General features: G+C 36.8%; 2 protein-coding genes and 1 pseudogene across 7 annotated transcripts; 2 read left to right on the top strand and 1 right to left on the bottom strand.

Moving 5' to 3' along the window:
• The first annotated feature begins 10,595 nt into the window (after window positions 1–10,595).
• LOC137730271 (uncharacterized) lies at window positions 10,596–11,528 on the top strand. The gene has a single exon (XM_068469334.1). It carries the CDS (start codon window positions 10,658–10,660, stop codon window positions 11,252–11,254), a length of 597 nt encoding a protein of 198 aa, XP_068325435.1. The 5' UTR covers window positions 10,596–10,657; the 3' UTR covers window positions 11,255–11,528.
• A 2,398-nt stretch (window positions 11,529–13,926) lies between these two features.
• Window positions 13,927–18,950, bottom strand: LOC137727551 (ATP-dependent RNA helicase DEAH13-like; annotated as a pseudogene).
• Window positions 18,866–25,410, top strand: LOC137746111 (casein kinase 1-like protein HD16). 6 transcript variants are annotated; one of them, XR_011069771.1, is made up of 19 exons: window positions 18,866–19,492; window positions 20,022–20,132; window positions 20,248–20,321; window positions 20,426–20,495; window positions 20,585–20,640; window positions 20,780–20,851; window positions 20,941–21,035; window positions 21,133–21,196; window positions 21,309–21,438; window positions 21,520–21,738; window positions 21,840–21,982; window positions 22,072–22,246; window positions 22,427–22,517; window positions 22,638–22,795; window positions 22,903–23,091; window positions 23,185–23,392; window positions 24,037–24,117; window positions 24,194–24,444; window positions 24,918–25,410. XR_011069771.1 is itself a non-coding variant. In XM_068486182.1 (16 exons), exons 1-16 carry the CDS (start codon window positions 19,169–19,171, stop codon window positions 23,242–23,244), a joined length of 2,031 nt encoding a protein of 676 aa, XP_068342283.1. In that variant the 5' UTR covers window positions 18,866–19,168; the 3' UTR covers window positions 23,245–23,634. The 6 variants fall into 6 exon arrangements, 1 of the variants encoding a protein (XP_068342283.1); XR_011069769.1 differs by having other exon boundaries at window positions 24,024–24,117; XR_011069770.1 differs by having other exon boundaries at window positions 24,024–24,117; window positions 24,354–24,444; window positions 24,918–25,409.
• The last annotated feature ends 1,453 nt before the right edge of the window (window positions 25,411–26,863 follow it).

The raw sequence follows: 26,863 nt of genomic DNA, 5'->3' as shown, positions 1-26,863 counted from the left end.
TCACCGTTAATTGGGATTAATTGCATGGTCGCAACGTATGGCATGAACCCGATATTGTTTTGATCTCATAACTTAAACAATGGTCGAGGACTTCGTCAATCAGGGACGAAGTTAGAGATCTGCATGGATGGGGACATTCTCAAATTACAAAGTTACAAATTCAAAAGTTCAAGAATGTACTCAACAAAACAACACTTATATATATTAATCCATAAAGTTTTTTATACAACTTATTACAATATCTCTCGACGCGTTTCATGTTTTCAAACGTTGCATGACAACTTCATTACTAATACCATCAAATCTCTCTCTCTCTCTCTCTCTCTAAAAAAAAAAAAAAAAAAAAACACTATGTTATCATTTATCCATTGATCTCCCATCCAATTTCTCAATCAATCTTTAGAAATTTTATGACTAAATATGCTCTTTCAACGATAACAATAATGCATTAAAGAGTTAATACTAATGTCACAAGCAACTAAAAGAGTATTTTTTTTCTATGAAAAATAATTGAGTGGGGGCATCCGCCCTCGCTGAACCTAAGCCAGCTCCATCCATGCCGTCAACTAGGTAACATGTGTCAAGGATTGGCAACCATTTGTGCAAGCTACAAAAATCGGCCCGAAGAGGCCAAACTTGTTCTGCTGCATGGCCTATGAGCTCACAAGCGGTTTTGCCTTCCCATTTTAATGGTGATTGGTTTTCTTCCATGACAAATAAACGAAGAACTTAAAAACAATTAGTTGTGAGAAACATGAATTAATGGATGCCTTTATATACATGTTAGGGTTAGGTCAATGATAGTGATGTGGGATCTATCGAAATAATCTCAGGGGCGTTTGTTTGCCCTCGTTAGCTTTCACTGGACTGCATTAAGGATTAGTCCTATCCCGTGTTGTTAACCGCTGGGACTAACTTTAATGGAACTAATCTTCACTCACCTTGACTAACCATGAGATTAGCCGGTCTTAGCGAAACCCCTCATAAGCCATGGGATTGCTAGTCCCGTTTCCAAAACACGACGTCTGCATTGCAAGTTTGCAAGCATGCTTATGGGCAACTCCGTTTGCCCACCCATGCCTGAATCTAAAACTCAACCCCACCCACATCCTAAATCTCAAAATCCAACCACCAAAATTCCAAAAAATTAAATTAAATTAAATTATAAAAAATAATAAAAAAAGCAAAACAATAACAACAACAACCTCAATAGAAAAATTCTTCCTTGTTCCCGTAAATTCCTAGAAAGGTTTTCCTTTTTCCCATAAATTTTTGAAGAAAAATGGGTAGAGAATGAGAGAGTAGCTTTGGGGACGAAGAGAGATGGAGAGATGGAGAGATGAAAAAGGAGGAGAGAGTAGCTTTGGGGACGATTTTGCAGGAAAAATAGTTTTGAAGGAAAAATGGTTTTGAAGTCTTTTCCTGAAAAAAAATGGAAGGAAAGGAAAAGAAATAATGGGGATGGAACCTAGGAGGAAGAAAAGTAGAAGTGTCTAGTGAGATAGAAGAGTGTTTTACAATTTTTAGAAGAAAAAAAAAAGAAAGAAAAAGGTTGAATTAATAATAAAATACTATAAGATATATGTTAAATAATATTATAATTTGTTAATTATTTTGTTTTTTTATTTCGACGCTGCACCAAATGCTTCATTAAGTTAGTTTAACTTAGTTTATTCTAAGCCAGTTCAACTTAGTCCCTAAAGCTAGTTCAATCTGAAATAATTTAGTGCAACAAACGCACCCTGTATTCATCATATACTCGAACTGTTCGGTTCCTTAGTCGCAAATCTATTTTTTATTTTAGACATGTATTTAGGTAGGACTGGTTCGGCATGGGATACCGAACCGAAAACGGCACATCAAGTCCCAAACCGTTTATTTTCAGGATGAAAATCTAAGGACCGATCCTAAACCAAAATTTCGGTATTCCCGAAGTTCGGGATTCCCGAAATATTTTCGGTATTTCGGGATTTTCCGAAACCGAACCGAACCTGCATCAAAATTTAAAACCCCAAGTTAAAATCAAAGATTCATGGACCTCCCACTCCCATACCAGCCCACACGGCCACAACTCGTCCCAGATTTGTCGACCTACCCACCCCTATCTCCATCCCTCTCATTCCTAGGTTTGTCTTTGCTGCCTTCGGGAGTCGGAGAGCTTTGTGACGTGCATCGAACATAATCAGGTACCCATCCTCGTCGATGTGTGAGCTTTTCCATGTTTTGCCGAACGAAATCGCCATCGGAGGGTTACTCTGCTTTGCAGCGATGGCACTGCTTCGTAGAATTCTGATGCCATGACATCAATGTATGGTTTTTTCCAAATCCTAAATTCGTGAAGCTTTCTAGATCTGAAACAAGAAAAAAGAAAAAGAAAAAAGAGAAGCTACAGAGTGCCTTGGGCTTTCTTCCTTCTGTTCATTTGAGGGAGTCGGTGGAGGGAGAGAAGAGGTAAATGATGGCTGTCAGTGGGAGTGGGAAAATGGCAGACAATGATACTATCAAGAAATAAAAAAAGAAAAAGGTGAAGAAGACAGATAGCTATTGGCTAGAGGAACGGACTCAAAGCCAAAAACCCTAAAAATAAAACAAAACATTCGGGATTTCAGGAATACCGAAAAAATGTGATTTGGAAAACCAATCCCATACCGAATTCTTTGGTTTTTTTCAGGACGGGATTATTGAATTTTGGGATGGTTTTGGTTTGGGATTTTTCGGTTTGGGTTTGGGACTTTTTCTGGTTTGGTTTGGGATTTTTGAGAATTTTTTCCAGCCCTATATTTAGGTGGCCACTCACTTCTATATATAATAAGATGCTCTGAGCCTCTGATAATGGACATGGGTTATATAATTTTCTGGTTCTATATAGGGATTATAATTATAACCGTCAAACTCGATAATCGTCCGAATGGAATGAATTTGGATATAGAAGTTTGGGTATATTTTGGATATGGGAAAAAACCGTTTATATTATTCGGTTATGGTTTTGTACATGGTTATGGGGGTTCCCAACCCGTATCCGTAACCGAATCCGACTCGAATAGTAAATAATATAATTTATATATAATATAATAGTATAATATACATGTATATATATATATATGTTTGTATATCCATTATTCACCAAATTCATTACCTTGAGAATACAAAAGTTACATTTTGTAGGAAAATAAAGTTTTGAATCAAAATCAATGCGAACTCGATGGTGCTTATGGGAGATATCAAAGACAAGCCAACATCATCAGTGTTTTAATTTTTATACTCAACAAGATCCATTCATAATCATTTTATACATCAAATGTTTAATGACTAAATTAATATCTACTAATTTGTAATGTCTCAACTAGACGAATATATTTTTTTGTATTGACGAAGAAGGATATAATCGTTAACCAATGAGGAATCCATTACTTGATGAACATGGTTATGGATAATACCCGATGGTTAGTTTGCGGTTGTGAATATGATTAATTTTTGTGGTTATGGGGATGAATATAGCATTTCGATCCTCAAACCGAATCGTTGCCATCCCTAGTTCTATAGCCCCTTTCTCAATGAGTCGAAAGTTTTGAGTTTGATTCGAATTCTAATAGTGCGTGCCACTACAAAAATTTTGTTACAAACTCAAACTTGAACAACTTAATTATATATATATATATATATATGGAATCACATTAGTTGGCCAATTAAAGTTTGATTTTCTTTAAAAACGAATTTGAATTACATTATTACTAACTCATTGTAAAACTTAATTCACTCACTACCCTCTTAATGTAGATATATAATTTGTTAAAATTATTTTGAAACTTCCAAAATCCCATTTTCTAGTTCAAAATCTCATTTTAGTCGACAAATGTCACCTTAACTGGGAGGAGGAGGGTAATATTTATCACAAATTGCAACGTGTTCTGTTAATCTTTAAATAATGTTTTAATTCTTCTTTTGATAAATACAAATTGCAACGTGTTTCACATCTGTATACAAGAATGTCAGCCTCATTTAACTTTTTTCATAACTTCCACATAGTGTGACCAAAGGGGTTGGGCTGTTTCCCCGTTAAAGATGTAGGTGTGCTCAGAACGTCGTGAGATAGTTTGGTCTATATTTAGTGTGGACGTTAGAGTATTGCAAGGACTTTTTCCTAGTAGGAGAGGATCAAGAAGTACGCACTTCTAGTGTACCAGTTATCGTACCCACATCAAACGCTAGATAGCCAAATGTGGAGCGGATACTTGCCGAAAACATCTAAGTAGTAATGTCAACTTAATATTACTTTCGTATAGTGTGATACAACATGATGCAACAACGTTAACTTAATTTACCTTATTTATAAGTTCCCTATGGTGTGATACAATATAATATAATAATGTCAACTTGCATGAAAACCAATTCAACATAAATCGGCACACGATATGGTACATCACGTGTCACTATAAAAATGATGGGATATGTGTGTTAAAAAGTTTTTAAAAAATAAAATTTCCCATTACTTATATAAAAACACGTGGTGTACCACTCGTATTTCCATTACAATAAAAAAAAAATCGTTCACCTCGAGCTAGAAGAGCATTCTTCATGTTCTTTGTTATCAATTCAAGATAAGTTTCATAAACAACTTGAAGATCTTCATATTTCCATCCCTCGACCGGATCACTAACGAATAACCATTCAATTCTGGACCCGGTTCCGCCCTCTTCACCGTTGATTGGGACTAATTGCATGGTTGCAACGTATGACTTGAATCCGATATTGTTTTCATTGATCTCATAGCTTAAACAATGGTTGATTGGATCGATCATGAGAAGCTTTTCTTTGGCCCACTTGATGGTCGTCCCATCGTCCGGATAAGGGAGAGGAACGGTGCAATACCGGATCACACCTGGCTGGCTGGGGACTTCGTCAACTAGGTGACATGTGTCAAGGACTGGCAACCATTTGTGCAAGTTACAAAAATGTGCCAAGAGAGGCCGAACTTGTTCTGCTGCATGGCCTTTGAGCTCGCTAGTTTTCTGCCATGACAAATAAACAAAGAAATTGAGAACAATTAGTTTTGTGAAACATGAATCAATGGATGCCCTTAAATACATGTTAGGGTTAATTAGGCCAATGAAAGTGATGTGGGAACTGGTCGGTGCCTTGGTTGCAAATCTTTATTTATTTATTTATTTTTTAGTTGCCCACTCACTTCTATATATAATAAGACACTCTAAGCCTCCAATAACGCACATGGCTTATATAATTTTCTGGTTTTATAAGACCAACTTTAACTCTTGGAGTAAGTTCTAAATTTTCCCATCTATTCCCCCCTTTCCCAATTTCTCTCCAACCCTTGTTCTAAAATTGAATTAAGTGTTAAAACCTAAAAAAAAACATAAATTCCCCCCAAGATTTAGCCCAAAAAACTTGGTGGAGCCCAGAGAATATGGCCCACCCACATGGGGCTGTCTGTCTGAGATGTCTGATGGGTAACTGAGCCCAACAACTCTTTTATGATCCGGTGGCCACAATCAGTTGGGTTGTTGGTTCATCCAACGGTCCACATTCAAACATTTTTTTTTAGTTGTATATTTATATATTTATTGAATCCAACGGCTGAGATCGAATCTAATCAAATCTAACAGTAAAAAAAAAAAAAAAATCTAACTACCCAAATTTAAATCCAAATGCCAAAATAATTAAAAAATTATTTAACCCAAAATTCACCTAAAAACTCTATAAATACCTATGTATTTGTTCAAACATCCACACAAAACTCACTTTTCTCCTACAATTCTTCCAATTTTTCTTTCTACCATCTTCCGAAACCATTTCTTCCCATTTACAATTCTTCCAATCTCTATCATGTGTTTCATATTCTTCTAAAGTGTTTCATGAGTTTCATGCGTCGATTTAGTGATTTTTAAATATTTATCGGAATTTAAATATTTTTACGTCAAAATGTTCATAAAATTAGTTTATGATAGTCTACATATTTTTTTTTAAGTTAAGTTAAAAAAAAAATTAGCCTAAATTCATTCTTTAATAATCTGGTGCTAAAATTTTTGGCCAGAATGGTTGGAGCAGATAAAACTGTTTCTGGGTTAAAACCTAAATTTTCTAGACTAAAAATTTTAGATTTTACTCCAAGAGTTTGGAGATGGTCTAACACCTTCTACAGTGAGTCAAAGGTTTTGAGTTTAAAACGAATTCTAATAATGCACGCTAGTTAAAAAAATTGTTATAAACTCAAGCTCGAACAATTTAATTATACATATGGAAATAATATATAAAATATTGTGTGAGGGCTGGTAGTTTAGTTGATTAATTATATTTAGCTCACAATTTGAGGTCTTAAGTTTTGTTGGAAAATAAGATTTTGCATTGGTCATGTGAAAAAAAAGATATACAATTAATACATGAGAGATTCTACTTATAACATATCACCGAGACTTTTAGGTGATAAAACCATTTTTTAAGGGGGGGTGTCTGTGCCAAAAGCTTTGATGGGCTTGTGTCATAAAGAGACGAGCCAAAACCTTAATGTCCCCCGTTTATAAGTTAGCGAGTACTAAGCTCAAAATCCCAAAGGAAAAGCAAGTCTTAGGGAATGCTTTGTTGTTCTTCCAGCAGTTTATGGGTGCTTGGTCTAGTGTTATGTTGAGTGCTTCTAGTGGTAATGAGGTGCTTTCGCAGTAGTTGAAGTTCTTCCCATGATTGTGGAAGCTCTTCCGGTAGCAATGGAAGCTCTTTCAGTGATTGTGAATGCTTCCATTGGTAGTCAAATGTTTCCGTCGGTGACGAAGTGCTTTCCTCGATGACGAAGTGTTTCCCTAGGTGACAAAGTGCTTCCTCCGGTAGTTGAATGTTTCCCTTGCTAGTTCAGGCTGTTTTGAAGAATATTTGTTAAACCAACAACTACTGGGAACAATTGTAACTTGTTTGTATTGATAAATTATAGACGACGTTAATATTGTTTACTATCTAAAAGGATTTGCTTGTTGATATGCTTTTGAACCTTGCACTCTTTTACATTCGTCCGTCCCCCTGATAGTTCCTAGCTTTGTCACTGCCTGCACTTAGAGAAAGCTTGCTCTGCTTGGTGCATTCTTGACTTTTCGTTCTTCTCCCCTCGCGTGGTTATCCCATTTATAGCGTATTGAAGTCTTATATTTATTGAAGTAGAGATCTTTTCAGACTTTAGTTGGGGAATCTCTTGGGTTCTTCTCCTATTCGAAATCAACTAAGTCTTCCCTTTATTTTTTTTCATGGCTACAATTATAGGTTTCCTTTTTGGTATAATGTTGTAGAGGCTACGAGTCATGTGAAGCTTGTTTGAGCACTCTGCCCAAAGTTTCTTCTTCCTTGAACCAAGCCGCACATCATGACTCTATTTTCGGTAATGTTTCTCCATACTTTCTCTCTTCTTTTTCCTGTGTGATCTTGGAAGGGAAAGCCTATTTTCTGCACAATAAAAGTTAACTCCAGGTAAACATGTGATTCGAGTTTTTATTTGGTTAGCTCGGCTTTGAGTTTTAATTGTTTCCTAAGTATCCTAGTTGGTTTGTTAGGGAAAGTGTAAGGATAAAACTATTTTCTCGCCTTCGCACGTGAAGCTAAATTCATGTGCTTGGACTTTTGGTTCTCTTAAGCAGCCTAAAGCCTTCTACAATTCTAGTTCCATGTAGGCCCACTGAACTTCCGCAACCATACACACTATGAACCACTCGGCAAGCCCCGTTACTGTGGCTTGGGCCCATTTAAACGTGTTGATAAACATGCTATGAACCTCTCACACTTTATGCATGGATTTAAGCTTGGGTTGTGACGCTTCCACAACGATTTAGCTTTGAGATATGATTGGGCTTGTAAGTGAGATTTCTAAGGCCCAACAAAATGCAACATATAATAATAGGTGATTAAATTAGGACAATATTAATGATGTCAGTCATGGACCATAATGGCCTATAAAGTTTATCTAGTTCTGACTTCCCTTTCTTTGAAAAGTTTATTTTTATTTTTATTTTTATCATAAATTGCAACAATTATTTTATCTCAAAAGTGAGATTCTTCATAGACTTTCCTTCACCTCATATTTTTCGTAGAATTTTGATGCCAACATTATAAAACTTTATGCCATAAACATAAAATGACGGAGAATACATAGAAAGTCTCACTTTAAGAGAATCTCCTTAACATTTCTCTTATTTTATTAGTATAAAAAATTTCAAATTTCCCTTTTCAGACTTTATTCACTCCACGTCTGGTCTGTAAACGACGCAGGCGTTAACTTGTTGTTTGTTAAAGTTGCATACATTTTTAAGACAAATGCCGAACACTCTAGAAATAACAAGAGTACTCAAGATTATCCAAAAACTAAACTCCAGAATTTATTTCTAATATGAAAGTAGTTTGTCCCATTATTTAAATAGCAAGCTTTTTCTTTTTCTCGTCCCTTAAAAATTTGACAGAGAATTAGTTCGAATCTTTCAATTAAAAAGAAGGTCGAATCTTTTGTGTAAAAGGATCGTTCGTTTTATTTATCAGATCAAAAACTTATACGAAGAGAAAGAATGTGATTCTTCTTCAAATAATCATATACATTGGTTAGAATCTCAGAACTTCCATATTCGAACTATTTGGATGACGTTCTTCTTTGCTTCAGATATAAATATTGTTGCTGCCTATAGAATATCTGAGGTACCTTCTTACCTGAACAGTCGGCATCTAAGTTAAAGCTACCCCAATACCAATTGCTGATGGGGGTTGATGCTTTACTAGTAGAATTAATAAGTTGGTATATATGATCTACATCTATACAAGTCATTGAAATAAAATTCCACACCTAACAAAAAATATATGTAAATACGACTGCCATTGCCAACCTAACACAATTAGGATTATTTAATAAGATGGTCATTTTCATTCACTGAACAAAAAGAAAATTTAATGGCCCTTTGTAATGAGTACTTTTTTTGGTGTAACCACACATCGTAACGCGTTATAGAACATGAGTGTATTTTTGCTCACCATCATTTAGTGTGATATATACTCATCAACCTATTTATCACTATTAGATGAGTTTGAATTTTAAGATTTGTTCCTATCCATTACACGAATCTCGAAATTTAAACTCATCTAACGATTATAAATAAAGTGGTGAGCATACACCACATTAAATGGTGGTGAGCAAAAAATACTCTCATAGAACAAATATATCTACTATATTCTAAATCTAAGATATGGATTCTCTCGTATTATAATAACAAGTAAATTGGTAGCACCATGCAGCAATGTGGTGGTAGTCTGCTGGTAGTTGTGTCTCTATTTTCAAACATAGGTCTTAGATCCGACTCACACAGAAATATAATATATATATATATATATATATATATATATATATGAATGATGAGTACAATTCTTAGTTGTGATTGAACATTATGGTGACGTAGCTATGTTATGAGAATAAATCTTGTTGTGAGTAGCGAGCACGATATCTGATTATGACTAATTTGTTGTGATAACACAATTGCATTTTACAAATGGTTATTTCTCGAAAGTACACTATGGTCCCATGTCAAATGTACAACCACGCCAAAATCCACAAAATGTGGTTTGCCACTTTGCCATTCTTTCCCAACCCTCCAAAGATGAATAAAATGCCAACTTCTTCGACTTTAAGTGCACCGGGGATTAAACAAGTAAAAGACATAGGATCCTACATGTTAGCTTTCATCATGATCAAATCCAATACGTGAATAAACTAATTCAAAGAATTTGATTTCCTTAACAGTTTGGTATATAAATTTGAAAGTATAGGATAATGTAGGGCTAGGGGAAGGCTTACACCTAACTAAAGTTTTCCACATATAACCGATTGCCATTCATTTTTCACTTTCTACTCCTTTATCCCCCACTATAATTAGTCCATTATTAATATGAACTTAGCTTTCTTTTTCCTTATTTCACTTCCCTGTACTATAATATTGGTTTTTGAATGATGTTTTTGAGACACATAAAACTGACAAACTTACAAACGCATTCCTTAATATAGGTAAAAATAATGCTAGGTACGCTAACTTGTACACCAAATGATGCAGTACCATTCAAATTTATACTTTAATTCAAGTTGAGTTTAATTAATGATGTACGTGTTACGTTATTCAGTGCTCGAATTTGGTGCATATTCAAAAAAAGTATGGATAAAACTATATGCATCAAATTCGAGCACGGAATAAGTGGCACATACAACTCAAGATTGAAATCAATGGTGGCAATTAAAATGGATGGCAGTTAATTGATTTGAGAAATTAAAATTTTAATTAAAAGTTCAGACGCACTAGTTTTGTAGGGACAACGTATGCAAATTAACAAAGAAAAAACACCTAATTAGAAAAAGAAAAAGAACAGCACAAAACAAAAGGCAATGATTACGCATATTATGTTACACTTATCAACATTAATAGAAAAATATGAAAAATACACTCTCTAGACTTTAGTCCCCAAAAACCCAATACAGATATAAAAAATAAATATATTAGGGCCCCATCCTACTCTGTTCGGCCTTTAAATATATTCCTATCTTCATCATTCTCTCATTGAACTCATAACCTCTATGATCTATCTCTGCCTCCCAGTTTTTTAGCCTCTGAATAATTCCCTATTCCCCAAACCCTAAAATATGGAACCTACAAATACACCGTTCATAGCCAAGAAATTAGTCAACATGGTACGTCTAGTTTTGTTCACCTTACAAAAGGGTGTGTCCAAGAAAAAGTTGACGATGATGAAACATGGGAAGATCTTAGGCAAGTCTTTCAATGATTTCATGGTCCGTCACCAAACTGCGCTTAGCTGCAAGTCGCACGACGTGCACGTGACGTCGTTCGTGTACCCGTTGGAGTACGAGTTCAGCTGCACCAGCAGCCCGCCACGCAGGTCATCCTACACTCCTCCGTGTCAATCCGGCAAGACGTACAAGGGCCGGTATGTTTGGCAGCATTCGCGGAGGGGAGCTTACGTGCCGATGATGTGCGAGGATGCATTGGCGACGGTTCACGGGGTGAGGAAATTGAATTCTCGTTGCAGTGACGTGGTCGAGCCGCTGCCAATGGTCAGGCGGGCGCGGGTGAGGATAAGGGAGTGGGAGCCTTTGTTTCCGTTTAGTGGTGATGAGGAGGAGGATTACCACGTGGACAAGGCAGCCCAGGAATTTATTGACAAGTTTTATAGAGAGTTAATGTTGCAAAAGTGGATGGCTGCAGGTCGATACAGCTGAAGTAGGCCCACGAGTTTAGATGCGGAGAGAGATTTACATGTAACAGGTACCTGATGATCAACGTCTTTGGGAGGATTTTCATATTGTTCGGCATAATACGTTAGCTTCTAATATGTGCAGTTCATCTCGCTGATCTTAACTGCTTTATTAGATCTAACGTATTAATTAAGCATACTGAAGATCGAATCTCATCTTTATGTAGTTTGAGAGTGTATTTAGTGAAGCAATTAGAACTCATGCTTTCCTTATTGCATGTACAGTTAAGACTCAGAGAACGGTTAGAACCCTTGCATGTATTATGAAATGCAGAAATTCTTCAGAGTTTAAAGAATGTAAGTTTCACTTTTTACCTTTTTGTAAAAAAATTAAAACACAACGATGTGAGATGTTATGGTATAAGTGGACGACATGATTAGTATTTTCAATTCTACAATATATTGATAAAATATACATACACACATATTAAGTTATGATTAGAATAAAATAATAACACTAGTTAAGGGTGTTTCGTATACCCCAAAAAAATTATCTAATTTCCATATCGTGTCATGAGTCAGAAGATTGAAGAAGACCAAAGGTAAGTTCAATAATTTGGTGAATCCGATAATCCTATAAAATAATGTTAAACATTAAACAAAAGCAAATTTAAGCTATGGATTTCAATTTAGGCAAGGACTTTGATCCTCTCCGGATTTCCTTACTGGGGATTCCGGGGATCAATTAATACCAACCATTCATCAAAAATTGTGTGGCCACAGTTTTTTCTTTTGAGTAATGTTATTTTTACCACAATTTTGTACCACATTTCTGTACCATCTTAGATGGCAGATAAATTGGACAAGCTACATCATTTAATTTCAATTTTCTTATTAATTAAAACACTTAAATAAGGAAAATTGCAGACTTCAAGATCTCCCTCTGGCGTTAGTAACTTAATTGGGTATGAACCCTAATCCAATAGAAAAACTTGATTTTGACTCCTAATTCGCATGAAAGCTAATAGGCGTTACTTAATGGAATAATCAGATGAAATTCTTCTTTTAAACCACAAAAAAATATTTTGAAAAGATAAAAATAAAAATCACTAGATGAATAACCATGGAGTACCAATGAAGATTGGAGACAAAAATACTTGAAGAGGAATGAGGATTGGGGCTACGGGGCATGAGTCTGGAGATAGAAATCAATGGTGATTGTGGTATACGAGTAAATTCTATAAAGCTTGACCATAATCATGAAAATCAACAAAAATCAATAAAAAAACTAGTGTGAAAAAGAAAGGGGAAGGAAAAAGAAGGAGAATGGAGAGGGGAAGGAAGAAGGAGACCCCTCGTATACTACAATTATCATTTAATTAACAATCTTTTTATTAATTATTGATTAACATTTTGAAATTAAATGCTAATTAATTTAGATGATGTGACTATCCACATCAAACGCCACCTAAGGTGATATACAATTGTGGTACAAAAACATAGTAAGAATAATATTGTTGTTTCTTTTTTATATTTTTCACGCAAAACAAAACTGCCTTACTGTTGAAAATATAAAAAAGAAAAAGCTGTGGCCACATAATTTTTGATGAACGGTTGGTATTAACTGATTCCAGAATCTCCAATGACAAGATCAGAAGAGGATCTAATTCCTTTAGGCAAAGTCCCTTTTTTGCGAGGCACGATCCGTAAACGATGGGCGCCCCACGACCCAGTATCTCACATAAACCCCATAGAAGTCTAATACAACCGTAAAAGAAAAGTTCTTTCAGAAATACAACCCAATGATTAAACAACGAAACCACAACTAGCTATTAAAAGAAAGTTTTAAGCACCTTGGATGTGAAAACAAACTAGAAAGGTAGCATTAGCAATGGATACTTGCTTAGCAGTAAGCAGGTGAAAATTATGAAATGGTTGCCTTTGTAGCCAAATGACTTGACAAACAAGTTTCGTACTTTTTACGTTTTCTCTTCATATAATTCCAAGCAGGGATTTACCTGAGTTGCAAACTTGCAATTACTCTGTTGCTGCATTCTTCTGTCACTCTTTAGTATGAGCATCTGCAGGCAGAAACTATCAGATTTACAAGCGATGCACGTCAAGCCGCTTGCAGAAAGCCAACTGGAGATCGCATTCGTCTCTTTAGGGATATTGTAGTGAGTCTATTGGTCGAGCCTGCAAGGACGAACCAGATACTCAAAATCTGCTTAAATCTCATCGGAGGGTTTAATTTTTCTAACAGAAATGAATCGTTTCCTTCAGAATGAAAGGTATAGGAATCCTGCTGAAGTCGAGCAGTGGACTGATTTCTCTCCATATTTGTAAGGGCTACATCAGTATAAAAGCAATCCATATCTAAAATTTTTGTCCATATAATTAGACATGTTTTTGGATCTACCTTATGAATATCCATATAGACTTGAGAAGAAGGACAACACCATCAACAGGGACTTTGGATATTTTTGGTAAGGAAAAGTCAAGGTATTTGTTTACAATACACCGCGGGAGAATACAAGGAGGTAACAGTAGCCAGGCCCAGTTCTTCCAGCCCTTCCTTTATGTTGGTCAGCTGATGCCTTACTGATCCACTGTACTTAATATGTTTCCATGTGCCATTTGACGAATTGTAGTCCTTCACTCTATCTTTTCCTGTATCGACAACCTACTTTATCCCATCTATAAGGAGGTTTCAGCCACATTAGTGGCCACAACTACACGAGATTGCTCTTCTGGAGGCAGCCTAGCGTAAGGAGGGAGAACATGCAGTGCCCCAGTTTTCCCCATGCTACGATTGGATTGGTTAGAATAAGCCTCCAGATCATCTGTACCTTGGCACAATGCATCCCTATCATCGTCTTCCTCACCATAATTTTCTAGCTCACTCTTTGTATCTGAATCATACGAATAAAACCCCAACTCATCATCCTCGTCTGTCTCGCACTGATCTTCTTCAAATGCTTCACAAATATCCGTTTCAATATTTGTTCCCTCAACAGAAAGTGATCTTTTCATAATCAGTTTCGAAGCTCTGCGTAGCTTTCGACACAAGGACCCTACTCTCTGCCCAGTGACAACGACAAGTATTCCCCCAGGTGGCAGCCTCTTGTGAATTTTCAAGACCTTTGATATGCTTGTTTAACATAAGGCTTTTCTGTATCAGTTCTCATTTCTAAGGGAACGGTTACCTTAAATTGTCTGGTTTCAACTTCTACGATAGGAGGGTAGCAAAACAGTTCTGACGAAGTCTTCCACTAGCAACGTAGCACTCATCAACACAAGCTTTAATGGAAAAATCTGATCTCCGGGTGTTTGGACCCAAATTTACAGTATTGATCCGTACAATTAAGGTCGTTGAGTAAGCATAGCTCCACATCATCGGATAAAAATGAAAATAATTTTATTATATATTATGATTTTTTATCATAATAATTAAGATAAATAATGAATTATCTTGTACAAGATAAACTTGATGCAAATAATATCTCTAAATTGTAGTTTAGAATTAATTGGAGATATTCGGCATATTGGCGTTGGCAGATTCAATCGGCAATACAGTTACTACTAGATTAGTTTCGTGCAATTAATCCATGCATGGGATAAAGGTGAAATTATGAGGTGATGTGATTAGGATGACATCTGAACAAAAGAGTAGGCTTCAGCCTAAGGACACATTGGGAGGAGTCCATTAGCACAAGGATAGTGACGTCGTGATCTTTTGACCGTGGATTACATGATGATGGGATAAAGCCATCATTGTTTGGTCAGATGTGGTCAATTAAAAAGAGATAATTATGGAGTTTTTTTTCCAATAATTATCAAGAAGAGATCAAAGGAATATCCTCCACGTGTGCTTAGGAGCAGCTAAATCAAGAGGTGATACCGTGCATGCCGTGTATTGTGGTGATGAAGATTGTTCAAAGTTGTTTATAGCATGGGTTTTACAATGTGGTCATCAAGCAAATATCCAACCCTATAAATATAAAGTGGCAGATAATGGTAAAGCTCCCTCAAATTCAACACACAAACTGCCCTGCTCAAACTCTCGCTCTATGCGAAACCTCTCAACAACCTTGAGATTTTTATTTTCTTTTTCCGCCAAACACATCTTAAGTTTGGATAAACAGCACTGTGAAGGCAACCGGTGACATCTTCAATTTGGATAAACAACACTATTGCCGTAGAATCAGCCGATCCGGAGCACCTTCAGTTTGGATAAACAGTACTACGTCAAGGCCGATTGGTTATGTATCCAAGTCTTGGTCGAGAAGGATTTTTGAATCCTTATTGGCAGATGTCATCTCATTAGCCTTTTCGGCGCAATGATGTGTTATAGATTACTGGGCTCGGCGCATTGAACGCCGAGTTGTTTTATGAGTGGATATTCACAAGTAAGTTTTAGAGTTCAGCATTCTGACGGTCGAACCACATTTACCATTAAGACATGCATCTCTTTTGAGTACTTGTGTTCGTATAGTTTGGTGCCAGTTCGGCATGCTTATACTCTTACGAATATAATCACTATGACCGAACGTGGCGCCGACGATCATTGAACTTCGCAAGACTAGCAGCCTTGTCTTCAGGCTCTAGAACCCGAAAATCGAGACGTGTTCCTTCCTCGACCGCAGTCGCAAGATCAAGAAGTCAGCAGCGCGCTCAACGTAACATCAACACATTTTACTCCTCGGTTGAGCTCGACTGATGAGTTGGCACGCCCTACACATAACTGAAGGACGTAGTTAGCTTATTGATTACTCGGTCTGCGTGCCACGTAGGCTTGGTAGTTTTTAGGATCAACACCGGGACTTAACAGTTTTTCCCGAACGCATCAACTTTTGCTGGTTTTTATATTCCTTCTGTAATCACATGGAAGTGAGTACAAAGAATGGGGTTATAAACCTTGATTAATGTAACATTTAGTAATAATAACCACACTTGAGGTCACTTGACGCGGCGACACGCTATGCTAACATGTGAAAGCATTCGCATAAGAATGCCTATGGTATAGCTTGTAAAACCATTTTGTGAATGACAATGAATTATGCCTAGAATAAATGAGGGAATAATTGACTTGACAATCAAGTTAATGAAATCTCTAGGACTCTCGGTGCCTTAAGGAAATAAACATATTGGAGTCCTAATTAAATGCAATCAATTATGGACCTTTATTAAGTAAATACAAGGAATAAGAGTCATGATGGGACTCTAATTGATTAAATATGATTTGGGTTGATATCCTTTCCGATAATAGGGAGGAATTGGTTGAAACCGTAGCTATATAACCTAAGAATAGTCCCTACTTCCATACCAACTGAAACTCACAAAAACTACAAGCCTATTTCGATAGTAGAGTTCATTGAGAGGTAGTGGAAGTAGAAGACTACTTCTACTTTGTTCGCAAGGATCGATGGCTTCATCTTCATAACCATGTCTTTTATATTCTACAGATAAGTTTAATATAATTAATCGATATCTATTTTATATTGATTTGATTTATTCGTGATCCTAATGTCTTGTTGTTGTGATTTTAGAATATGTCTTACATAGCTCCGAACATGAACTTCATCAAGATTTATAACAGAGTATTTCTTCAACAAAAAAGCACTCTGCACGTTAAGAAGAAACATTACACAAAGAAGACAATAATGATACCTGTTTTGGTGTAAAATACATTATCAACACATATAATCCAGCATAAATATAAACCTGAATAGCGTAGACATTAGTTATTTGATGCTAAAACGTTCAAATCATGACATGGATTAAACCATATCATTTGCCTAAAAAACCTTGAGTTCTCATAGAAATATTCCGTCAGTCATGAATTTGATGGAGCAACATTTACTCATCCTTTTGTCATGCCGAAGTTGAAAGCCAACATCTTCACCTAAATGTAGTCCAAGCTCAAATGCTACTCGCCTAGAAGTCGCATAGAATGCAACATGGCGAGGTAGAGTAAACACCGATCATACCACTCTGGGCACAAGAGTAGCTCAAGCCAAACCCATCTTCATAAAGAAACTGCACGAAAAGTAATCAATCGCAAAATTAGTAACAATTAGAACAAGAATAAACACCAAGAAATTAACCCACCTGAGGAACTTGGGTCGTTTTTTCACATCCGGCCAATCTCTCCACGTATAATAACAGTTACAGTGGAATTTTTGTTAATCGCCTCCATGATCTCCTGCTCCATCATTACTATTGGAAGCTTTTTTCTTGCCTGTGATCAACTTCATTAGGTCTTGATACATGTACTGTAGTTGGGGAAATTAGAGACCTTGATGCAGAAAAATCTGATGCCCTGCGGATGTCTAGTAAAATTTGTCCATCAAGTTTCGTTTACAATTTTTCGTTTTCAGGAAACTTCTTTGAGTAAATTGGAGTGTTAGCCCTTGATATTTGAATCCAAGTTTCAATTTGCTCATGATATTATGTTCTTGGATTCAAGAGTGCACGAACTTTTCAAGAAGAGTCAGCATTAACACTAAAGATTGACTGCACTAGAATTTCCGTCAGTTTGCTCATATGGTGTGCGTATAGAATCCACAATTTCGTTAATGTGCATGCTACTCGAGTTCAAAATTAAAAAAGAAATAAGCATTCTAATTCTTCTACAGAAGCCATGTATGTATTACAACAAACGGCAAGTAATCTGAAGGCAAGAAACAAACATGGAGCAACGTAAATTGACAAACAAAAATAGAGAGCCACATCAAAGGAACAAACTTAATTGGCACCCAGCACCAATGTCCAAAATAGTTGCATGTCTGCGGTTTTAGGGTTTAGGGTTTTAGCCAAAAAAACTTAAATTTACACTTTCATAACTTTAGAATATCTAATCACATATCTTCTAAATATTACATGTATTTTATACATTTCAAAATAAGCGATTTGGTCCGATTGATACAAATTGCATCTAAATCGATTCTTCTTGTTTGATTCGGTTTTTATAAAACCGAAATGACAAAAAATAAATCAAAACCGGTTTTGTTTGGTTGGTTTTCAGGTTTTCAGTTTGTTTGTCGAACCTTAGTTTTCTTAAGAAAATTAAGATCATATGATTGATATTATATTGTAAGTTCAAACTTTTGGTCACATTTAATTTTCCAAAAATGAAAGAGTCCGTTACACCTTCGGGAAAGTGGAGCACGTGATCCCTCTGCAATTTGTTATGCAATTTTAAATTGTAATTTTCCATGATATATTAACATTATCCAAAAAATAAAATATAAACCCAAATGAATATGAGTACCCTCTTCGGATCTTCGTTGTGAAGATTTCAGAAACCTTTCAATCACATTTGTTTATCATACATTATGCGGTATACGGTCAATTTTCGTCAGGTACTGTTTATATTCAAATTTAAATAAAAAATTATAATAATTTATGACTATACGATGTATGATAAATAAATGTGATTGAAAGATCTTTAAAATTCTTAGAAAGGGAATCTTAAAAGGAACCCTGTTCCAATTCTTATCCAAAAAAGAATAAAAAGTTAGTTGATCACCATTTTTTAATTACAAAATCTCAACTAATTAAGCTCACAGTCATAATATATTAATAATATTAACAAAAAAATTCAAAAAAATATAAACAAATTTACAAATTTACCTCTCCATCTGTTCATATTTTCTCTGTCTCTTTCTCTGCGCTCTGAAAAATCCAGAATCCCCTTCTTCTCCTTCCTCCTTTTCCATTTGATTTCCCTCCACAGATCCCAAAATTCCCTTCTCCAAACCCTAATTTTCTCTCTCTACACCATCTGTTTCGCTCTCTCTCTCTCTCTCTCTCTCTCTCTCTCTCTCTCAGCATCCACACTGATCGATTTCATCCGCCGATGGTTCTACAAGCTTCATGAATTTTCCCGATAAGGCGCGCTTCTCGCTCTTCATGGACCACCGCCACCGATCTTACCATGCCTGAGCTGCGTCCACGCAGAAACCCATACCCGATCACCAAGACCCAGCCTCGGAAGGCGACTATACGGACTCGGCGGAACAAGAAGAATAGTAATAATAATCAGAAGCAGAAAAAGAATAATAATCAAAAACAAAAGAAGGCAGCTGGTGCCCGCAAGCGGAGGTGGGCCGTGGGCGGTCCGGTGATTGAAACGAGGTCGTTTAAGGAAGACATAGAGGAGGCAAGTGAGAGAGCAATGGACAAGTACGATAGTGGCGGTCACAGTGGCGATAAGGGCCTTGCAGCTGACGACGAGGGCGCAGCTCCCATTCCCGAGAAGGTCACTCTCTTTTTTTCTTTTTCTTTTTTCACCGCGGGCATTTCATTTCACTTTATTTTTTTGGAAAAATTAATTTATTTTTCGATATTGGGTTTTTGTTTGGATGATGTGTGGGATGAAGAAGGTGAAAAAGGGAGAAACTTTTTGTGTATTTTGTTTGTTCCATTCAAAGTCTCAGTCTTTAGTTCCATTTTTTAATTATAGAATATGAGGTTGAAGAAAAATTTAAAAATTTTGTTTTATAGTAATGTTATTGTTTATTCATAATCTACTAACTTTGAAGAAGGTCTTGAAAGTCTTGCATTCGGCGTTTTCCCGTGTTCTTACTTCCAGTTGGGATTGGGAGAATGTGGTGTTGTCTTTCATTTACTTAAATGGGCAGTGAACTCTTTGTGAGTGGGGGGCGTGGCAGGAAAGTGCAGTTTTCTTCTTAATAACGTGTGTGTCACGCCGTCAGCTGTGAACTATTTGATTAGCATTTCGTCGTATTCTTTGAAAATTTTGCTCATTCTTGATTTATTGACAACAGGTCCAGGTTGGTGGTTCCCCAGTGTACAAAACAGAGAAGAAATTGGGGAAAGGAGGCTTTGGTCAAGTATATGTTGGTCGACGCATGGGGGCTGGTCCTGGAGCTGTTGAGGTGTGCAATCATCTTTTCTTATGGCTTAACATCATTGCATAATCTGTTTTCTGGAAAGAAAAAACAAGAAACAAGTGTTCTGTCGGATTTGTATTAACATATCTGTTTCATCTAGGTTGCATTGAAATTTGAGCATAGAAGTAGCAAAGGATGTAATTATGGCCCACCTTACGAATGGCAGATTTACAAGTAAGAGGCTTCTGTCTTCTCTTGTGATATGTTCGTTGAATAGATATCACTTTCTCACCTGCCATCTTGTATTTTGACTCTCACTTTATCTTATGTCTACACAGTGCACTTGGCGGTAGTCATGGGGTGCCAAGAGTTCACTATAAGGGTCGGCAAGCTGACTTCTATATCATGGTATGAGTTGTCTGCTCAAATTTCATTGTAAATGTAGTTTCTAATTACCCTAGTTTCAGAATTATAAATCAACCCTACTCTGTATACAGGTGATGGATATGCTCGGACCTAGTTTGTGGGATGTCTGGAATAACAGCTCATACACGTAAGTTTTTCCTGTCTTTATAATGAAAAAAGTTAACCCTGTCTTTATAAAGAAATAGATTTTCATTTTTCACCTTATTATTTGCTTGCAACACTTAACATTGTCTGCCTATCTGACATTCCTACCTTTTAAATTTCAGGATGTCAATTGAAATGGTTGCATGTATTGCCATTGAGGCAATATCCATATTGGAGAAGATGCACTCCAGAGGGTGATAATTTTGTTTCAGAATTTCTTTCAGTATAATTATTAATGGCAATTTACCTGGTTTTATAACCTCTCTGATGATGTTGATGGCAGATATGTACATGGGGATGTAAAACCTGAGAACTTTTTGCTTGGCCCCCCTGGAACTGTCGAGGATAAGAAGCTGTTTCTTGTTGACCTTGGATTAGGTAAGTCATTGTTATAGAATCTCCTTACTTACAGCTGAAATTACTTGTCAGGGTAATTTACAAAATGCCTTGTCATCTCACTGTTTTTACATGACAGCCACTAGGTGGCGAGATTCGACTGGCCTGCATGTCGACTATGATCAACGTCCAGATGTTTTCAGGTGAAATAAACATTGGTTAATTGTTTGACCGTAACTATGATGATCTTTGCAAGTAATCCAAAAAAACAAAATGATTTTACTCATTGGTATACTGATCATTAATGTGCTGCAGGGGAACGGTGCGGTATGCAAGTGTGCATGCTCATCTTGGTAGAACTGGTAGCAGGAGGGATGACTTGGAATCTCTAGCTTACACACTGATATTTCTTCTTCGTGGTCGGTTGCCATGGCAAGGATATCAGGTTCATAATTTAAAAAATTTGTGTAGGCTTGTATCTAATTATGTATACCACTCTTAACACAAAAACACAATATTTTTTTAGGGAGAAAATAAAGGATTTCTTGTCTGCAAGAAAAAGATGGCCACTTCCCCAGAAACTTTGTGTTGCTTCTGCCCTCAGCCATTCCGACAATTTGTTGAGTATGTGGTGAATTTGAAGTTTGATGAAGAACCCAACTATGCAAAGTACATATCCCTTTTTGATGGAATTGTTGGCCCAAACCCAGATATCAGGCCAATAAATACTGATGGTGCTCAGAAGGTACTTTGAATGTCTTGCATCTATGTAGACTATATTTTATGGATGTTAGTTATAGGTCTTCCTTTGGAGTTCATCTAACTTATATCTCTTGCATTGGAAAGCTTATATGCCAAGTTGGACAAAAGAGAGCAAGATTGGCCTTGGAGGAAGAGGATGATGAGCAACCAAAGAAGAAGATTCGTATGGGGATGCCTGCAACCCAATGGATTAGTGTATACAATGCTCGTAGGCCTATGAAGCAAAGGTATATCCTTAGGTTTATACACTAAATGTATAAATTTAGTTCAAGTTTGACCTATCAGTGAACTAAGTTTATGTTTTCATTTGTTGTAGATATCACTATAATGTTGCAGATGTGAGGCTCTCCCAACACATTGAGAAAGGAAATGAAGATGGGTTATTTATTAGCAGTGTGGCTTCCAGTTCAAATCTTTGGGCTCTTATCATGGATGCTGGCACTGGCTTCAGTGCCCAAGTTTATGAACTCTCTTCATATTTTCTGCATAAGGTTTGTGATCCATTATATCAAGAAGAGCTGTCCACTGACGTTGAAACTTAGTTTGCACAAGCATCGTTGTTTATTTGCGTGGATTTTTTTCTCTTTTAGATTACGGTGCATGGGGGAGGGTTATGACTATTTCTTGTTTAAATGAACACATCAATCATACTATTTATCTCTGTTTTGAAGGAATGGATTATGGAGCAGTGGGACAAGAATTACTATATCAGCGCGATAGCAGGAGCAAACAATGGAAGCTCTTTAGTTGTAATGTCTAAAGGTTAGTCTAAGCATCTGTGATTCTGTATATCTACCTTGCCAATCTAATTGTGCATCATTGATTCTGTACAGTTACATTGCCAATCTAATTGTCTAACTAGTCCTCTTTTGCTTCATATAGGGACCCAATACTTACAGCAGTCCTATAAAGTCAGCGATTCATTTCCTTTCAAGTGGATTAATAAGAAATGGCGGGAAGGATTTCATGTTACTGCAATGGCAACTGCTAGGAGTAGATGGGCTATTGTTATGTCCCGCGGTGCCGGATTTTCTGACCAGGTTTTATTGGGATTTGCAGATATCAGCTCTATTGATGTACCCTTTTGGTGTTGGAGAAAAACCATCTCATAATTGTGTTTTGCCTCCCTTGACGTGAACTATTTCAGGTTGTGGAACTAGATTTTCTGTATCCAAGCGAAGGCATTCATCGAAGGTGGGATAATGGTTACCGCATCACGTCAACTGCAGCAACTTGGGATCAGGCAGCTTTTGTCCTTAGTGTTCCAAGGAGAAAACTGGCAGATGAAACTCAAGAGACGCTTCGGACTTCTGCTTTTCCTAGTACACACGTTAAGGTGAAATATTTGATTAATCATTTTCTTTGTACTTGCCTTTTCCTTTTCATTCTTGTTTCTGAAAGCTCAAGTTTCTATGTGGCAAATTTGCAGGAGAAATGGGGAAAAAACCTTTATATTGCATCTATTTCCTACGGTAGAACTGTCTCATGAACAGCCAAGCTTATGTTGAAATGCCACGGATGGAATTCTGATAATTCACCTTTATGAACAACAAGCCAGCGTTTACCATTTAGTGCCTATTCAAGAGCAAAAGATCCTCTCACGGGAAATTGATTGGTCTTGGCATTTGGGAGTTGATGTACGCTAAACTCTTCTTTATTGCCACCATAACATAGCATCTGTTACAAGTACTTGTGCACTGTCTTTCAATCTTTTGAGCTTATTATATATCTCACTGGGAAGTTGTTTATTCCCTCCCATTGTGAAAAAGTTTGTGCATTGCCAAGCAATAATTCCTTCGGTGAAGGCATGTGCACAAGCCATGTTTTGATTATTGATAGAATTTGGGAATGTGCAGCTATGACTAGCTGTGGTTTTTGATGTTCTCAGCCCTTCAGTATGTACTTGGTTTTTTTGTTTTGTTTTTTTTTTTTTTTTTTTTTTTTTTTTTTTTTTTTTTCTCCCTTTTCTTTTGAGGGGGTGAGCTTCTTTGTGGACTTTAAGATGAGATGTCCCAATTTGACCGTTAAACAGAAAGCAGTTGTATACTTCAAAGCATCAGTGTGTAATGGTTTCTTAGTCATCTTAGTTTTTGGTTAATCTTAAATCACTTTCCAAATGCTTGTATCCTTTGATTTATAACCACTGATTGTGTATCCTGACCTCTTCTTATCTGTACATTACACATAGAAGTTGTGCAACATGACTGTGCTAGATTTCCAGTGAATAAATGGGTATTACAGGTTAAATAGTTGATAATTTTGGTCAAGGTCTTTGAAGCAGAACTGCAGTAGGGAAGGTTATATTGCACCAATGTATGAAGTAAGACCTATAATGCCGATAAAGAACCCATCTTTCCCATTGGTAAGTTGTATGTCAGATTTTGTGCAAATTTCTCTCTTGCGGTTTATATTATGATTTCCCGTGTCTGATTTTGTAGCTATAATGTCTCGCTATCAATTGGCATTCATAATTTGTTAGACAGCACTTACTTGTTTGTGTGTACTCAAGTTAGTAAGGATTCTCTTCACTTGTCTCCTTTATTTTACTTGTGTAATTGTTTTATTTGATGTAAATAGTTGTCTTTGTGTTTCTAATAGATATAAGGTGAGCTGCTTGCGAGACTTTGTGGTTCATGCATATCCATCCATGATGCTGCTATTGGAGGAAGTGCGAGTTTTCAAATACAAGGTAAGCCATTTTTCTTTAAATAACATCCCAACAGACCTGCCCTGGTAACTGTTGTTAAACTTCAATGGCATACTGCTTTTTATCTTGTATGAACATCTTTTTCATGCATTTCTAGTTTACTTGCGTAAATGAGCCTGTAAGTTGGTTAAATGGTACGTCGTAGGAAACTTAATAATGGTAGGTGCTAGAAGGAAAGTAGTTAAACGTAAGAGAACAGATTAAGAGCCAGAAAATTGAATGCTGCACCCATGACTATGCGTTTGCTTTTGCCGAAAAGCATTGGTCATTTTTTCGACCAAAAAAACAATGCATCTTGTTGATAATTCATATGTGCTATTAGTTCCAACGTGCATGCGAGTCTATAAGAAAAATGTGGTTCACTCATACAAGAAATGAACAGTTAAGATTGAACTGATGGGAAAATGTGCATGCAAGCCTCCCTTTCAACTCCAAGCATTTGGTTTCTTTTTCAGCTGCAGATGTAAAGCGATCTTAGCCCAGAGCACGGCATTGCTGTGCTGATTTTTCCGGATTGAACTGATGGGACTGATTGTGCCAATTTCCGCGAGGTCATGATTTGGAATTTTCAGAAGACGAATCGATGATGAACTCGAGGCATCTAGGTTGCAAGGGATCTGTTTTGTTTATAAACTATTGTCGAATTTAATCAGATTTAACCAAGGTGAAGGATTTCAGCGGTTGCTGTCGTCGTTTGAAATAAATGAAGTATTCACTTCCCCCCAATTCCCAACATGTCGCACGCCTAGAGCTCATAGCGGAACTAGAGAAACTGACTTACACATCGTATGCTTGTGTGCTCGGAATGACGGTTTACGAACACTAAGCTTTCCCTATATGATAACTTGGATGGTCATGACATTTTCGTTGCACTGCCATCCTTAACTGCAAAGAAAAGGAGTGGTTTTGAAGGAACTATTGAACCACAACCGTATATGATTTATAATAATTTTCGACGCCACACATCTTTCTAGAATCTAAACTTCATGCAGAATACTTGTGGCGGCATGCTCGTGGCATGTATGGCTCTCGATTTATTATGATCCTCGTCAGTGTCTGCCTTCGATGATTTTCTTCTTAAGAAGGTTTTTTTTTTTTGTTTTTTTTTTTTTTTTATATTTATTTTTTTATGAACAAACGAAATTATCAATACTAAGAAGACGGGAAAGCGGACTAAGTCTCACAATGGGTTAGCAATAATATGGTTCAAATTCACTTTTGGTGAAAATCGAACCTAAAACCTCACTTACAAGTAAAGATGAATATCACTAGACTGCGGTATTAAATGACTCTTTTCAACATAACCGACCTTTAAACAATCCTCAGCGCAGGACATTCCAGTGATGGTCTGGTTGCTAGAAATCCGTTCCAGGCGCCGATAGTGTATTCAGGGGGCGTTTGTTGCGCCAGACTATCTCGGATTGGATTAGCTTCAAAGACTAAGCTGGACTGGCTTAGAATAGACTAAACTGAACTAACTTAGTGAAGCGTTTGGTGCAGTATTGGACTAAGAAGCTGGATAATAACAAATTCTAATATTATATTATTTAATATATAAATTATTAATATTTTATTATGATCTTATTTTTTTCTCCATCTTTTCCTACCATTTTCGTCCCACTCTTTTCCTCCTCTCTCATCGTCCCACTCTCTCCCTCTTTTTTTCCTCTTAGACCTCTCAATTCATGTCTCTTTCTCATTCCTGGTCAAACTCCTTATTGATTCCAGTCTTTATTTCTCTGTCCTCCCTCCCTCTCTAGTTATGTGTTGTTCGAACGGAACCTCACGGCTCCAATTTTCCCGACGAGTTGCAGGTTTCCCGATGTGTTTTCCGGCCTACCCTCGTTAAATTGGATGAAGTTAGCACCGCCAAAAAATTCATCACATCCCTGGACCGAGATCTTAGCTTTGAATGCTCGAATCTGTCATGGATTTGAAGAAGCCCAAACAGGCCGACACTTCCAGGCCATTTTCCGGCCACATTTGATCACATTTTGGCCTCGATTCAGGTAAAATCGTAATCTTGTCACTCCCAACTTCAATTTGGTATATTTTATATGAAAGTTGGTTGTGAAATGGATCTGAAAGAGAGTCGGAAAGTTAATGATTGATATAGGTGACCGGAGATGACGAGGAGTCTGTCGGGAGTGGTCGTTGAGCATGACGAGGACGAGAAAGAGAGGATAGTCTTAGCTAGTCTCATGGTTATTGGGGGGTCTCGCTAAGACCTCTTAGTGAAGGATTTTGTCCATGCTAGTCCCATTTAGTCTCATTAATGTTAATCCCAGCATGGAACAAACACAGTATTGGACTAATAACTAGTCCAATCCAGTCCAGTCCAACTTAGTGAGGGCAAACAAATGCCCCCTCAATGTTTTGAGTAGAGCAATGGCGTTAGTAA

This window comes from Pyrus communis, chromosome 1 (genome assembly GCF_963583255.1).
Source record: "Pyrus communis chromosome 1, drPyrComm1.1, whole genome shotgun sequence".
NCBI classification, from domain to species: Eukaryota; Viridiplantae; Streptophyta; class Magnoliopsida; order Rosales; family Rosaceae; genus Pyrus; species Pyrus communis.
This window is presented reverse-complemented; position numbering and strand designations above follow the sequence as displayed.

Excerpts from the sequence above, each read along its gene's own strand:
- LOC137730271 (XM_068469334.1), top strand. The coding sequence starts at position 10,658 with ATGGAACCTACAAATACACCGTTCATAGCCAAGAAATTAGTCAACATG.
- LOC137746111 (XM_068486182.1), top strand. The coding sequence starts at position 19,169 with ATGCCTGAGCTGCGTCCACGCAGAAACCCATACCCGATCACCAAGACC. Across the intron at positions 19,493-20,021 it reads CAGCTCCCATTCCCGAGAAG|GTCCAGGTTGGTGGTTCCCC; the intron begins GTCACTCTCTTT and ends TATTGACAACAG. Across the intron at positions 20,641-20,779 it reads TGGAATAACAGCTCATACAC|GATGTCAATTGAAATGGTTG; the intron begins GTAAGTTTTTCC and ends TTTAAATTTCAG.